Source organism: Oryctolagus cuniculus, chromosome 17 (genome assembly GCF_051225735.1).
Source record: "Oryctolagus cuniculus isolate XC-2025 breed Fujian yellow rabbit chromosome 17, ASM5122573v1, whole genome shotgun sequence".
In the NCBI taxonomy this organism is placed as follows: Eukaryota; Metazoa; Chordata; class Mammalia; order Lagomorpha; family Leporidae; genus Oryctolagus; species Oryctolagus cuniculus.
This window is the reverse complement of record NC_142883.1, coordinates 14928530-14942086: the sequence shown is the minus strand read 5'-3', so window position 1 is coordinate 14942086 and position 13557 is coordinate 14928530. Positions and strand designations below refer to the sequence as shown.

General features: G+C 61.4%; 2 protein-coding genes across 16 annotated transcripts in view; both read right to left on the bottom strand.

Annotated features, from left to right (window-relative positions):
* Window positions 1-630: 630 nt before the first annotated feature.
* LIMD2 (LIM domain containing 2) lies at window positions 631-2938 on the bottom strand. 3 transcript variants are annotated; one of them, XM_089316827.1, is made up of 5 exons: window positions 2802-2938; window positions 2013-2107; window positions 1797-1841; window positions 1575-1714; window positions 631-1491 (listed from the first exon to the last, which is right to left on the bottom strand). In XM_089316827.1, exons 2-5 carry the CDS (start codon window positions 2052-2054, stop codon window positions 1332-1334), a joined length of 387 nt encoding a protein of 128 aa, XP_089172953.1. In that variant the 5' UTR covers window positions 2055-2107; window positions 2802-2938; the 3' UTR covers window positions 631-1331. The 3 variants fall into 3 exon arrangements, with proteins under 3 accessions (XP_089172953.1, XP_051681776.1, XP_051681775.1); XM_051825816.3 differs by having other exon boundaries at window positions 2013-2155; window positions 2825-2938; XM_051825815.3 differs by having other exon boundaries at window positions 2825-2938.
* A 2159-nt stretch (window positions 2939-5097) lies between these two features.
* Window positions 5098-13557, bottom strand: part of STRADA (STE20 related adaptor alpha) — a 31901-nt gene continuing 23441 nt past the window's right edge. For all 13 annotated transcript variants that reach the window (XM_002719472.6, XM_008271695.5, XM_008271694.5 and 10 more), the window contains 7 exons: window positions 12776-12884; window positions 12541-12664; window positions 8939-9110; window positions 8344-8448; window positions 6375-6616; window positions 6149-6191; window positions 5098-5926 (listed from right to left, as the gene is read on the bottom strand). In XM_002719472.6, the coding sequence (XP_002719518.1) occupies window positions 5774-5926; window positions 6149-6191; window positions 6375-6616; window positions 8344-8448; window positions 8939-9110; window positions 12541-12664; window positions 12776-12884 (948 nt within the window). In that variant the 3' untranslated portion in view covers window positions 5098-5773. The remainder of the gene's footprint in view (window positions 5927-6148; window positions 6192-6374; window positions 6617-8343; window positions 8449-8938; window positions 9111-12540; window positions 12665-12775; window positions 12885-13557) is intronic.

Here is a 13557-nt window from a genome sequence, read left to right as displayed (position 1 = left end):
TCCACACTTCCCGCCTAGGGCCCACGGTGAGGGGAGGGGTTCTCCAGCCCTGCTGACCGTAGCCTGTCCTCCCTCAGTGTGCCCGGGGCTCGGGGAGCAGATGGCCCTCTTCTCTCCAGCCTGGGACTGCAGCTCTGGACCCCAGAGCTTGGAAAGGCAAGCGGAAAATGACAGCGGGGGCGGGGTGGGCAGTCACCAAGGCCCTCGGCAGCACTGCTGCGTCTACGGCTTCCCACTGGCTGACAGCCAAGGCCAAGGGCTGAAGGGGGCTCCGAGGACCCTGCAGAAGGGGTTCTGCCAGGCAGCACAGCCAGGAACACCACCCACTGACAGCCCCCACTCCCACCCCCTGCGTCTCACTGCCCTTGTCAGCTTGGGGCATCTTGGTCAACCCAAAGCTAAGGGAACAAGGTAGGGTTCCAGTTAGAAAACCCTTCTGGGTCTAACATCACAGAGCCGAGGGTGGGGAGAGCACCCCCTTTTCTCAAGTCTGACACCCACCGCCAGTGCCCCCCAACCGTGGCCAGGTGTATCCTGGGCTGACCCTAGCCTTGCCTCCCTTCCCTGTGGAGAGTCTGCAGCCTTCCTACCACGAAGCCCCCCATCAGGCCACATAATACAGAGTCGGAATCTGTTCAAACACCTTTAAAATGGGGCAATCACAACAGAAGGGGCAGAAACAAGGGGGGAGGGGAACATGGCCACTGCCAGCCCCCTGCCAGTCTCTGAGGTGCTCGGCCTGGCGGGCGCTTTAGCTTCCGCTTCTCAGCTGTGGTTCAGGTGGTGCCAGGTGGTCCCCAGCCCCATGGGGGCAGTGGGCTGCACTTCCCCATCCCCTCCCCCATGGCCGTGGCGGCTCCCATGTGGCCCAGCAGGTGGCACTCGCTCTCCTTCCTCCCAGTCTCCATGGCTCAGGACCAGGCTAAGGGCAGAGGTAGATGGGGAGACCTGGGTGGGGGGCCATACAAAGCCCTGGTCGGCAGTGAGGGAGCTGAGGACCCTGAGGGGGGCATGCTGACTCCTTGCTGGAGAAAAGGCACCTAAGTAGGGAAGCTGGGCTTGCAGGCCTCCCAGACGGCCATGGGGTAGGGTGGGCTCAAAGAAGCAGGAAGCAGGGTGGCGACCAAACCGATCCTGGTTCCCTCACCCCCACCTACTTTAGAAGGAAGGAATCCTGGAGCAGAGCCCTGTCCACGGAAGCTTCTGTCTGTGCAGGCCCGGCCTTCTCCCAACCTGCCCCCCCAACCCAATCCCAGCTCCCACCTCTTCCCCACCCGTTCCACTGCCCGGTTCCAGGCCCTCTGCCGAGGGAGTGGAAGGTCAGCGTGGCCTCAGGCTGTCTTGGGGCCGGGGTCCACCTCCTTGTGGGCCCACAGCTCCTTGTGCTGCTTCCGGCCAAAGCCCTCATCGTAGTTGCCTTTGCTCTTAAACAGCTGCTGGAAGTGGGGTTTGCAGTAGAACTCCCCGTGCAGCGCCGCGTAGCTGCCCAGGCTGCAGAAGAACAGCGGTGTCAGGGCGGCCCAGGGCGGCCAGGCAAGGGAAGGGGCAGGCAGGCAGGCCGGTAGGGGGCGCACCTGAGCTTGGTGTGGCAGTGCTTGCAGCAGAAGCAAGAGTTGTGGAAGATGAGCTTGTCTGCCACCAGCCGCTCCATGGGGTACACAGTCTTCTGGCAGGCGGCGCAGGTCTCCTTCACCTGGGCGCGCAGGCTGAAAGACTGTGCCGAGACAGCCTCAGCCAGGGGCCTGGCGGCACCGTCCCCTCCTCCGCACGGCCACCAGCCACCCTTCGCACCCTACCTTGGAGCGCTGCACAGTGCTGCTGCCGCTGCTGCCTTTGGCTTCCTGAGGGAGAGAGGCCGACAGGCAGGGCAGGGCTCAGCTCCGGGATGCCCCTGCCCAGTCCCCGGGGCATTCAAGAGGGGACAAAGGTGACAGCAAGCCCGTGCTCCTCTCCCCTTCTCCCCTGGGTAGGGCACCTGCCGGGGGCCCCCTCCCACCGGGCTGGTCACCTACATGAGAGGGGGTGGCCTGGGCGGCTCCCGCAGCCTGGAACATGCTTCGTTGGAGGTGATGGAGGCCCCGGGTGGAGGCGCGGCACCCGCTGGTTTCTGCAAGGGGAAGTCGGTCCCTTCGGGCCCCACGAGCCCTCCCCCAGCCTGCAGGGGTGGGGGTGTTTACAGGCAGGGGGCTGGGGGGCTGCGGTTGGGACTTTCCCTAAGTCATTTCCTGTTGCTCTTGGTCTTGCCACTTCCGCCGCTCACCCACCTCCCCCCTCGCCCGCCCGCCCCCCGCGCTGCTCCCCCAGGGGCAGGGGTCCCTGAGTGGAACCATGTGTGCAGCGAGAACAAAGTTAGCGAGGGCCGGCGCGGGAGAAGGCGCCCGGCGCAAGCCGCCATAGGGCGCCCCGCGGGACGGGCGCCCGCCTGGGGCGAGGGTGAGAGGAGGCCAGGGGCGCGCGGGGCGGGGCCGCGGTGAGAACCCGCTGCCCCGGCCTGACCCGCACCCAGCGCTGCCCAGCGCCGTGTGGCGGCTCCGAGGCCGCCGGCCGCCCAGCTCCGCTGCCAAGCTCCTGGACAGCGCCCGCGGGCCCCGCCGCCGCCCGTGCGCCCCGCTCCTCGGCCTCCGGACCCCGAGGGCTGTGCGACGCCGAAGGGCTGGCCGAGCCTCCGGGACTCCGAGCGAGAGCGATGCGCGGAGTCAGTCGCTGGGCGGCGGGACCCCGCGGGCGGCGGCCCTCGCCGGGCACCCCCCCGCCCCAACCTCGGCGCCGCGGTTCCTGAGCCGCACGCAAGCCCCACCCACCCCGGGCCGCCCGCGGCTCTCACCGGGCCCCGGCCTGGGCCGTGGGGCGGGGGTCGGTCTCCGAGGGAGGGGGCGCCTCGGGTGTGAGGAGGGCGCGCGCGCCAGCTGCCGCCGCTGCCAGTGGTCCCCGAGCGGCCGCCGCCGCCGCCGCCTTATCGCGGCACCGCCCCCGCCGGCCCCCGCCCCGCGCCCGCCCATTGGCTCCGCCGCGCCCGGAGCCGCCTCCGGGGCCCCGGCGCCGCCGCCGACCCCCCTCGCGCTTTGTCTTTCCCTCGCCCGCCGTCCCCCGCCTTTGTCTGCCCCTCGCCCCAACCCCGCATCGCCCCTCGGGCCTCGCGCGCGCCGGCCACCGCGAACCGGCCTCTCCGTCTGCCCACTCCCGGCGTCGCCAGGGCCTCGGCCGGCTGCGCGTGGGCGAGGGGCGGCGGCGGAGACAGGAGCGGGAAGACCCCCGCACCGCATCCCTTGGGCGGGGACAAGTTCAGGTTGAGACGGCTGTGGTCGAAGGACACTAGGCGCTCCTGGCGCGGCCCTCCCGCCTCAGGGCCTCAGTTTCCCCTGGCTGGTCTCTGTGGACGCAAGTCTTGGCGTCCCTGCAGCCTCAGAGCCCAGGCAGCGACCCGGAGGGGCCTAGGGGTTCTAGAGGCCCGCTCCCGCACCCTTTCCGCCCACGGAGTCCTCACGCCACCAGGGGCCGCCCCCACGCGTCCCCACGGCGGCGGAGGAAGGTGGTAGCGGCGCTGGGCACGCGGTCCCGCCAAGCCGGGCCGCGAGGCTCCGAGACCCAGGTGGGCCCCAGGAACAGCAGGTCAGCACGGAGCCGTACGGTACGGGCGACCCGGTGGGGTCACCGATCGTCAGCGCCTTCCTGCCGCCCTGTGGATGGACGAGAGGGCCAGGCCACCCGCTGCCCTTGGTTCCCCAGAGCACCACGCTCCCGAGACTTGGCGTTCCGATGGCCAGCGTATGTGGGGACTGATAACCCCCGGGAAGACAAGGGCACCCTAATTCCATCTCTCCGACGAGACACCTTCACCTCGTGCGCCAGGCTTGGCCCTCAAAGTGAGGGTTCCGGGTAACCAAACAGGTGCAGCTGCCCTGCCTAGCGCACGGAAGGGCAGAGGCGTGCAGGAGGCAGGCCGCGGTCACCCATGGGTGCTGGGGGGACACAGGAGCTCTGCTGGGAGGCTGGGGCTCCCTGAGCACCAGGGACTGCTTGGTGCTGCCTGAAATCGGGCTGCAAGCTGCTTCATGAAGCATGGCCCCGAACACAGCGTGTTCGCACCCCGCGGCAGGAATAGAACCGGTGGCTCCAGCACACAGCCCACGCGGGAACAGGCCGGGGAGCTGGCAGGCGGCCTCACCGCCCCCCCCCCTACAGTTTCCTTGGCTCCCTGCATGCACCCACGCCACGTCCTGTGCCTCTCGGAGGAAGACGTGTGTTTGCCTGTGCACTGGACCTGATGGTGACCCTGGTGGCGAGTGGGTGTGAAGCCTCCACAACTGTTTCTCTCCGGGGAGGGGAGTTTCCGCCTCTGTCATCGGCTGTGCGGCCCTGGAGGGCATCTGTGGGCCCAGCAGCAGGGAGCCGGCCAGAGAGGCAGCTCTGGCTGGAGGATGGGCTGACAGCGCAGGCCGCAATGAGGAAGGAAAGGAAACTGATAGGGTGCTGGGGTGTTGGGGGGGCTTAGAGTAGAAACGGAGCTGGGGGGGGCTGGAAATACATGTGACCCGCCCTGCCCCTCCCCCCCACCCCCACTGGGTGCCACTCCCTTCCCCCAGAGGGTTTCTTTTTCCTCTCTAATTTGGTGTTAAGGTCTCTGAGGAAAGGGACTGGGGGCATCTGAGAGGGAGGGGCACTTCCCTAACCTGACCTCTGCAGCGGCCTCTGGACCAGGAGGCATCGGGAGCCGGGCTATGGTTACCGTGCACGCTGCCCGCCAGCCCCTGCTTTCGGGTGTTGCGGGTGCTGACAGCAGGGAAACTCTGCAAGTCAGGTTCCGGGACAAAACCCTGCACCTCCTTTCCTGCCCAGACGCCTTCCGCCTCAGCTCCTCTGGGCCCGGAAGTGGCCCTGGGGAGTGCCTGGTCTGCCGCCCCACAGCGGTTTGATGGCCACAGGCTAAAATCAATGCAGTACTCTCAAGGGTTTTCTAAGCAGCCGGTGGGTCTGCAGTGAGTCCTCACAGGAGGGAAGGCGGGAAGCGGGGCTGCAGTCCCTGTGCTGATACACACGCACACGCACACGCACACACATGCTGATTCTCACATGCGCGCGCACACACACACACGCCGATTCTCCCAGACTGAAAATTTTAATTTGCTCTGACAAAACTGACCCAGCAGGAAGAACTGAGCCCTGGGGTGAGGGCAGACGTGCCGGCCCTTGGAGGAAGCAGCGAGGCAGCCGGCAGCAGGTGTGAGGATGGATTCTTGGTGGGGAGGGAATGAGCCACACAGCTGACCTATGGTGTGGGGGCCCAAGGGACAGCAGCTGAGGCTGCATGGCCCCAGCCTGCACCTGGTGCTCCCGGAGCCAGAGAGACCCCGCCCCCCGGCTCTGGGAGAGGTCGGGGAGGAGGGGGGCAGGCTGCCAACCACCTGACCCCCCTCCTCTCGACCTGTGGGACCTGAGAGCCAAGGGGAGGATGGAACTCAGCTGCCAGGAGAGCAGGCGGAGGCAAGCGGAGGTGAGGGCTTCCTGGGCGTGTGTCAAACCCCGCGCAGGGGCCACGGCCACCCCTCTTCCCTCTGGGCAGTCTCCTGCGCTCCCAAGGCTGGGGGCGCAGCTACCAGACAGCCCTGTGTCCCCGGGCTCCGGCCGGCAAGAAAGTCTCTCCAGAACCTCCGTCGCAGTCCGCAGAGCCGCTCTCCCCGGGGAAAGTCCTTGCCAGCCGGGATGCTGCAGGAGGGCGAGGCGTGCCAGTCCTGGGGCGGAGCGCACACATCCCAGCGGGCCGGCTCCACGGTGCTCAGAACTCCCAGTCGTCCACCTCGAGCTCTTCCAGGTTGGACACCAGGCCAAAGATGCCACTGTGGTCCTGGGACTGGCTGCCCTCAAAGCTAGTGATGGGGGTGACGGGCCGGAGCAGCTCGGGCAAGGCCTCGGAGGCGCGCCGCTTGATCTGCGGGGGTGGGAGGAGACAGTCGCTGATAGGCGCCGCTGCTCCGGGCCCCGGGACACCGAGAGGCCACAGGGGTGGAGTAGTGCCTTTACAGGGCTTCAGGGTCATGGTCATTTCTCAAACTCCCCAGACAGGAGACTGCCTAAGACCCAAAGCTAAGGGATTGTGGGTAGTCAGAACCACAGCAAGGACACAGGGAGCCCACGGACAGCGCTGCGGTACCTGCTTGAAGAAAGCGTGGCTCAGGAGGGCGCTGGCACTGGGCCTGGGAGAGAGGGACAAGAGACCGCGTCACCAGTGCCCTCCCCAAGAACAGCCAGAGAGCACAGGAGCCGAGCCCCGCTGCAGTGGGGGCTCCAGATCCCCCAGGCCCTTGCAGGACCTTGGAGACCCGGCCCGACTCCACAGCGCCCCCGATTCCCGCACGAGCCCGGGCCGCGGGCCATACCTGGCGTCCGGGCTGCGCTGAAGGCACTGCTCCACGAAGTGGTGGAAGTGGGGGGAGAAGGTGCGGTGGTAGGGGTGGGAAGGCGAGTCGCCGTTGGAGGGCCGAGGGGCGCCCGTGGCCAGGCTCTCCCCCAGGCCGGCGCTGGCGGCCGAGCGGGAGGGGCTCATGGCCAGCTCGTTGGCGGGGATGGTGCTGGTGTCCAGCAGGCAGGGCACCGTGCCGTTGAGCTTCTCCAGCAGCATCTGTGAGGAGCGAGCCAGGCCTGGGCTGAGGCCCGGAGGCCCAGAGTCCCCGCGCGTCACACCTGTCTCAGGCGTGCAGACGCCAGTGGCGTCCGCCGAACTTCTCAAAGGCATGCTGGTCGCTGGCGTGGCCGTCACATCCTCCGGGCCAACGTGTGGAGGAGTGGGCTGCCCAGCGGGGGCCCCTTCACCATGGCCGGCGCCAGGACTGTTTCCCCTCCCCCTCTGCCAGTCGGATCCCCTTAACTGTACAGTCCCCACCTTAGGGTAGCGCGGCCGCCCGGGGATCCTGGAGCACAGCTCCAGTTCGCCATGCCCAGGTGGGTCCCATGGGGTCCCCAAGGCAGCACCTGCAGCTCCACGTCCTGAGTTGTGGCTGCGGCAGGTGCACGGGATGGGCGCCGGGCCAGCTCAGGCCTGCGCAGCTCTTCCAAAGCCCTCGCACCCAACTCCTGTCAAGCCAGCGCCAGCTCAGGTGCTGCTGTCCTTGGGGATGTCCTCATGAAAATCTGAAGAAGCCGACCTGGCAGTCTCCAGAGCCATGCGCGGCGGCTGACTTGAGTCGGGGAGGCAGCGCACACCCTCCTCCTCACTGGCCTCCTCTGACGTGCACAGCCACGCTGCACCTGGGGATCCGGCACTTCTGTCGCTGCAGCGACGCCTGCTGGGCCTGCGCCCTGGCTCAGCCCGAGGAGCCTCTTACCTCTCCTGGCCATCCTTGGGTTACTGAATGGACACAGATTTCCCATCTCCCGCCCTAGATTTCCACAGCTGCCTAACAGCCCCAGGTGTAACTCATCTGCCGAGTGCTACATCTGCAGTGCTGTGATGGCCCCGTGCCTCGGGTCAGGGATCAGATTCCCGAGGGCCACCTACAGAGCCCCCATGGTGCGTGCTTGTTCCCTTCGCAGCACCCAGTCCATCCGCCATTTACAGCTGCTTGCTCCTTCCAGACCCGGGTCCTGTGAGGCTTTGTGTCTTTGCTCCCTCACCCTTCCAGTGGTCCCCGTAGTTCCTGCTCTTCACGTGGTTAATCACTATTTGCCTTTAAGACCCAGTGCAAGTGCGGCCTCCTCTCCGAAGCCTCCTGGGTGGGGCCCCTGCTCTAGGGGACGCGCTCTGCCCATACGCGAGCTGACTCCTGCCAGCCAAGCGGTCTTCGGGCTCAAGGGAGAGGCCTGCCCAGAGCCTGAGCCCCACCCCTCCCAGTTCACCCAGCCCGTTCTTGCCCAGAAGACCCCAAGCCCACTTCTTCGCTGGGGGCTGGAAAAGCCCATTTCCTGGGCCTCTCCTCTGCCACCGGCTGTGCACCGGGCCCTCGGGGCGGCCAAAGGGCAGGCATCTTAGGGGCACGAACAGAAGCGGAACTTGCATGGTGGAGGTCCTGAAGGTGGGGGCACAGAACTCTGAGGACTCTAACTCAGAAACGAACTTCCCAGGCGTATTCATCAAGGCCCACCTATCAAAATGGGCTGGCCTGATTTAGCGTTTCAGTGGACACAGGGTAAGCGTGCCTCTGCCGCATGTCTGCTCTTGGCTCCCTCCCTGGGCTGGGTTCCAGGCCCTTGGCCTTCATCACGCAGGGAAGTGAAGGAGAGTGCACAGCAGTTCCCCTGGTGGGACTTCCGTAGGAGCACGCTGTGCCTGTCACCTCAGTGACCCTACTGCAGTCGGGAGTGTGGCAGGGACTCAGCAGGTCCCAGGCAGGCAGCAGGCTGTGGGCTCACCTGGGTGGCAGGCATGTCCTTAAAGGGGACATGGCCATTGGCCAGTTCACAGGCTGTGATCCCCACACTGTAGATGTCAGACTTGGCGTCGTACCCCTGAAGATTCTACGACAGGAGAGAAAAGCCACGGGTGACTCCATCTGCAGCCCCTGCTCTGTTCTTAGAAACACGGGCAAAAGCTAAGGACAGGAAAGGAATGCCTGTCCCACAATCCCGGGGCCTAACTGCTGCAGGTGACCTGGCCCGGACAAGGCACACGGGTCTGGCGATGCTCTGTACCAAGTGGGCAGGGCCAGGCCCCACGCTCTGCTCAGCACAGGGATCGGCAGAGCACCAAGTAGTCCCCCAAAGGGAACAGAGAGTGTCACATACAGTGTGGGACCCCCTCAGGGGACACCACATCCATCTGCACTGGGCCCACAATGCCCCCACTACAGGTTCCCAGGTCCACCTGGCCAACAAGGAGCCCTCCCTCCAGCACCCCGAACTCCACTCAGAAGTAGAGAGCACCCCACCCCAGGAAATTCCTGAAGGCTTCTTTGGGAAATCCTGAGTTGGTGGGAGAGGTGGGGACTTCAGGACCCCGGGCACAGACCTGCTGTAGGACCTCCGGGCTGAGCCACGGCAGAACCTTGATACTGTACTTGGGAAAATCGTGGACTACACGCTGCCGCTGCCCATGGCTGATCATGCTGAGGTTGCTGCGTAAACCAGACAGGTAGACCTTCCCGTCCACAGAGATCAGGATGTGGCTGGCTTTGACGCTCCTGGGGGGTGGGGAGAGGCGGGGAGGGTGTCGTGAGCAGCAGGAACCCCTCATACTATAAACCTTCGGTCTTTACACACTAGCTCTGGTCAGCTGTCTCCTGTGTGTGTGCACTGTATGGTATTATATACACATATTATATGCATGCAAACTTTTTTTTTTTTTACAAGCAGAGTGGACAGTGAGAGAGACAGAGAGAAAGGTCTTCCTTTGCCGTTGGTTCACCCTCCAATGGCCGCTGCGGCCGGCGCACCGCGCTGATCCGATGGCAGGAGCCAGGTATTTATCCTGGTCTCCCGTGGGGTGCAGGGCCCAAGCACTTGGGCCATCCTCCACTGCACTCCCTGGCCACAGCAGAGAGCTGGCCTGGAAGAGGGGCAACTGGGACAGAATCCGGCGCCCCGACTGGGACTAGAACCCGGTGTGCCGGCGCCGCTAGGCGGAGGATTAGCCTAGTGAGCTGCAGCGCCGGCCCGCAAACGTGTTTTCATGAACATTTCAAATGAACAGTTAAAGGTAATGATAACATGACCCCATCTACATAGCACTAGATTTAGGAACTTACTTGTATCTTGTCATGTTCACAGCCCCCTCTTCTCTCTGCTCCTACTGATGATTTTCATCTGTACTTTCTGAGTGCAGACAGTCTTCTAAAACAGGCCATTGTTCTATAGGCACATATTTAATACATCTGATGGTCCTGGGTTATGCACCTCATTTTTTTATTTGTGCCATGTTTTCAAGACCCATCTGTGTTGTTCTCTGCTTATATCTGACCTTTGTTGATTTTTTGCCCTGAAGATTTATTTATTTATTTGAAAGACAAAGTGATAGAGAGAAGGAGAGACAGAGATCTTCCATCTGCTGGTGCATTCCCCAAATGGTTGCAATAGTCAGGGCTGGGCCAGGTCAAAGTCAGGAACCCAGAATTCCATCTGGGTCTCCCACATGGGTGTCAGGGGCCAAGCACCCAGGCCATCACCTGCTGCCTTCCCAAGCACATTAGCAAGGAGTTGGACTGGAAGCAGAGCAGCCAAGACTTGAACGAGCACTTGATACGGGATGCCAGTGTTGCAGCGATGGCTTAACCCATGCACCACAACGCCAGCCCCCGATCTTTGCTTCTAATTGGATCTCAGCACGGGTGGGACAGAACACTTTATTCACCTGTTCTCCCAGGGAGGAGCCCACACACTGCATCTGGGCAGCACAGGAATAGACAATGACACACACTTCCAAGCCCCGATGGGCCTGTGCACTATCTAGCCAGAAGCTCACATCCTCACTGCGCTGGGCCTCCCCCAGCCGCCTCACCGCTGACAATCATGTTCGTACTCGCTTTCCTCTTATGTTTCCTGAGACTGCTGGTCTCTGGGGTTTCCTCTCTTACAAACTCCATATCCTTTGCATTTTTCTATTGCTTTGCTGTATTTTTTTGTTGTTGTTGCTTTGCAAACTTTCTGACAAATCTAACAATCTTCTTCAACTCACTTTGTCACCCAGTTCTTAAATCTAGTCATGCTGTTCTTGACACAATCAAATTCATCAAATTTTTGCTTTATATTTTGTGCCTCTAAAGTGTAGAGAAGGGGCCGGCACTATGGCACAGTAGCTTGATCCTCTACCTGCGGTGCTGGCATCCCATATGGGTGCCAGTTCTAGTCCCGGTTGCTCCTCTTCAGATCCAGCTCTCTGCTGTGGCCTGGGAAAGCAGTAGAAGATGGCCCATTTGCTTGGGCCCCTGCACCTGCATGGGAGACCCAGAAGAAACTCCTGGCTCCTGGCTTCAGATTGGCTCAGCTCCAGCCATTGCAGCCATCTGGGGAGTGAACCAGTGGATGGAAGACTGATCTCAGTCTCTCTGTAACTCTGCCTTTCAAATCAATCAATCAATCTAGGGGAAAAAGGGTGAAGTTCCATGGCTCAGGTCACAAAGGCATCTGCTCACATCTCCTTTTACACGCAGGCCTTGAGCCCGCCTGCAGCCCCCTTTGTGTGTGGAGTTAGATGGGGGTCTCGTTCTATCTGCCTCACCGTGAGCCGACTTTCCTGACACTCCCTACTGAGCGATCTGTATCTGCTCCGCCCTTTGGCTCAAGACTGACTCAGGCACACGAGGGGGAAGGAGGAAATGGGGAGAGGGGTCACATCGGATGTCCCTTTCCAGGCTTGGCACTGTGGTGTAGCGGTTAAAGCCGCTGCCTACAGTGCCAGCATCCCATATGGGTGCCGGTTCGAGTCCTGGCTGCTCCACTTCCCAATCCAGCTCTCTGCTATGGCCTGAGAATGCAGTGGAGGATGGCCCAAGTCCTTGGGTCCCTGCACCCATGTGGTAGACCCAGAGCAAGCTCCTGGCTCCTCCTGGCTTCGGATCAGTGCAGCTCTGGCCATTGCAGCCATCTAGGGAGTGAACCAGCAGATGGAAGACCTCTCTCCCTCTCTCTCTCTCTCTCTCTCTCTCTGCCTCTGCCTCTCTGTAACTCTGCCTTGCCAATAAATAAATAAATCTTGTAAAAAAATAAAAAAATAAATTAAAAAGATGTTCTTCTCCCACAACATTCAGGACCAAGCTGCTCAGTAAGGACAAGGTTAGTGGTTTCAGTGCTCAACAGGTTAAATGACTGTCCCCCAAGTCAGTTTCAAGATCAGAATCCAGGGGCAGGTGCTGTGGCATAGTAGGCTAAGCCTCTGCCTGCGGTGCCAGCATCCCATATGAACACTGGTTCGTGTCCTGGCTGCTTCTCTTCTGATCCAGCTCTCTGCTATGGCCTGGGAAAGCAGTGGAGGATGGCCCAAGTGTTTGGGCCCTGCACCTGCATGGGAGACCAAGAATAAGCTCCTGGCTCCTAGTTTTGGATCAGCCCAGCTGTGGCCATTTGGAGAGTGAACCAGCAGATGAAAGACCTTTCTCTCTGTCTCTTCTTTCTGTAACTCTACCTCTCAAATAAATAAATAAAATCTTAAAAAAAAAAAAATCAGAATCCAGATCCATGATTTCACACTTTGGCTTCACTAACTTCAGCCTTAAATGTTTCCCGATGGGGCTGGTGCTGTGGCGTAGCGGGTAAAGCACTGCCTGCAGTGCCAGCCTCCTATCTGGGAGCCGCTCCAAGTCCCGCTGCTTCACTTCCCATCCAGCTCTCTGCTGTGACCTGGGAAACCAGTACAAAATGGCCCAAGTCCTTGGGCCCCTGCACTTGCGTGGGAGACCCGGAAGAAGCTCCTGGCTCCTGGCTCCTGGCTTCAGATCTGTTGTGGCCATCTGAGGAGTGAACCAGCGGATGGACGACCTCTCTCTGCTTCTGCCTCTGCCTCTCTGTAACTCTGCCTTTCAAATAAATAAATCAATATTTTTTTAAAAAAATGTTTCTCGGAGGGCTCACAGCCACAGACACCCACTCTAGAACACGGCGAGGCCACCCAGGCTGTACCTGTGCACGTAGCCCATGTGGTGGATGTAGTCCAGCGCCTTGAGCACCCCCTGCAGGATGTAAGCAATGGCCAGCTCGCTCATGCCGTCCATGAAGTGTGTGCAGATGAGATCCTTCGCAGAACCTGAGCAGGAGTTGGGGGTGGGGAGGGAGGGTCACAGAGGGAAGCTACAGACCAGCAGTCTGACCACAGAGTTCTCAGAGCCCTCTCTGCCAGGAGCCCCTTCCCACTTACCGTACGCCATGAATGACGTGACAACCCACAGCTCGTTGTCTGAAATGAAGGTGGCTCGGTAGGGCACGATGTTGGGGTGGTTGAAGAGTTTAGAGACATGAAGCTCCCCCTGAAAGCAATGGGAAAGCTGAAGTTAGATGCCAGGGCACTGAAGACTGATGACTCGGGTCACTGACGCTCCACCTGATGGGGACAGGGTGAACAATCTGGGGACCGGCACTTTCTGGGTGCTCTTCTCAGGATCCTGGAGCAGCCGAGGTGGGAGCCACCCTAAGAGGAGAAACGCGGTCCAGATCTGTGCAGGGAGCCAGGCTGCTGTGCCAGCTTCCGCCTCAGAGAGGCCCTGCAGCCAGTCCGCACAAGCTGGGGGAACGGCCCCGGCCACACACAACAGGTTAGCACAGCCCAGGGTCCCAGTCATCACTTCTGAGGGAAACAAAACTGTGACTGAAGACTTAGGAAGTTAGAAACTTAGCTCAACCTCAGGGCTGAGGCACAGAACTCCTCTTTATGATAGAAAAACAAATGTTTTTCTATTACAAGTGAAAGTGTTATAGTTGAAAGACACAAGGAAAGGTATCAGAGAACAAATGACGACCAATAAACATTAGAAGCTGTTTTCCAGCAACCCATGACTGAGAGATGTCTTCATCAGGAGCAGCTACGGGAAGTGTAAAAAGAAAATGTTTTGGACAAAGAACTACAGAAGCCAGCGTCCTGGCCTTTGGACATAAGCTAAAGCTACACAGGCTATACCTTCTACCTGTCACTGCTTCACAGAA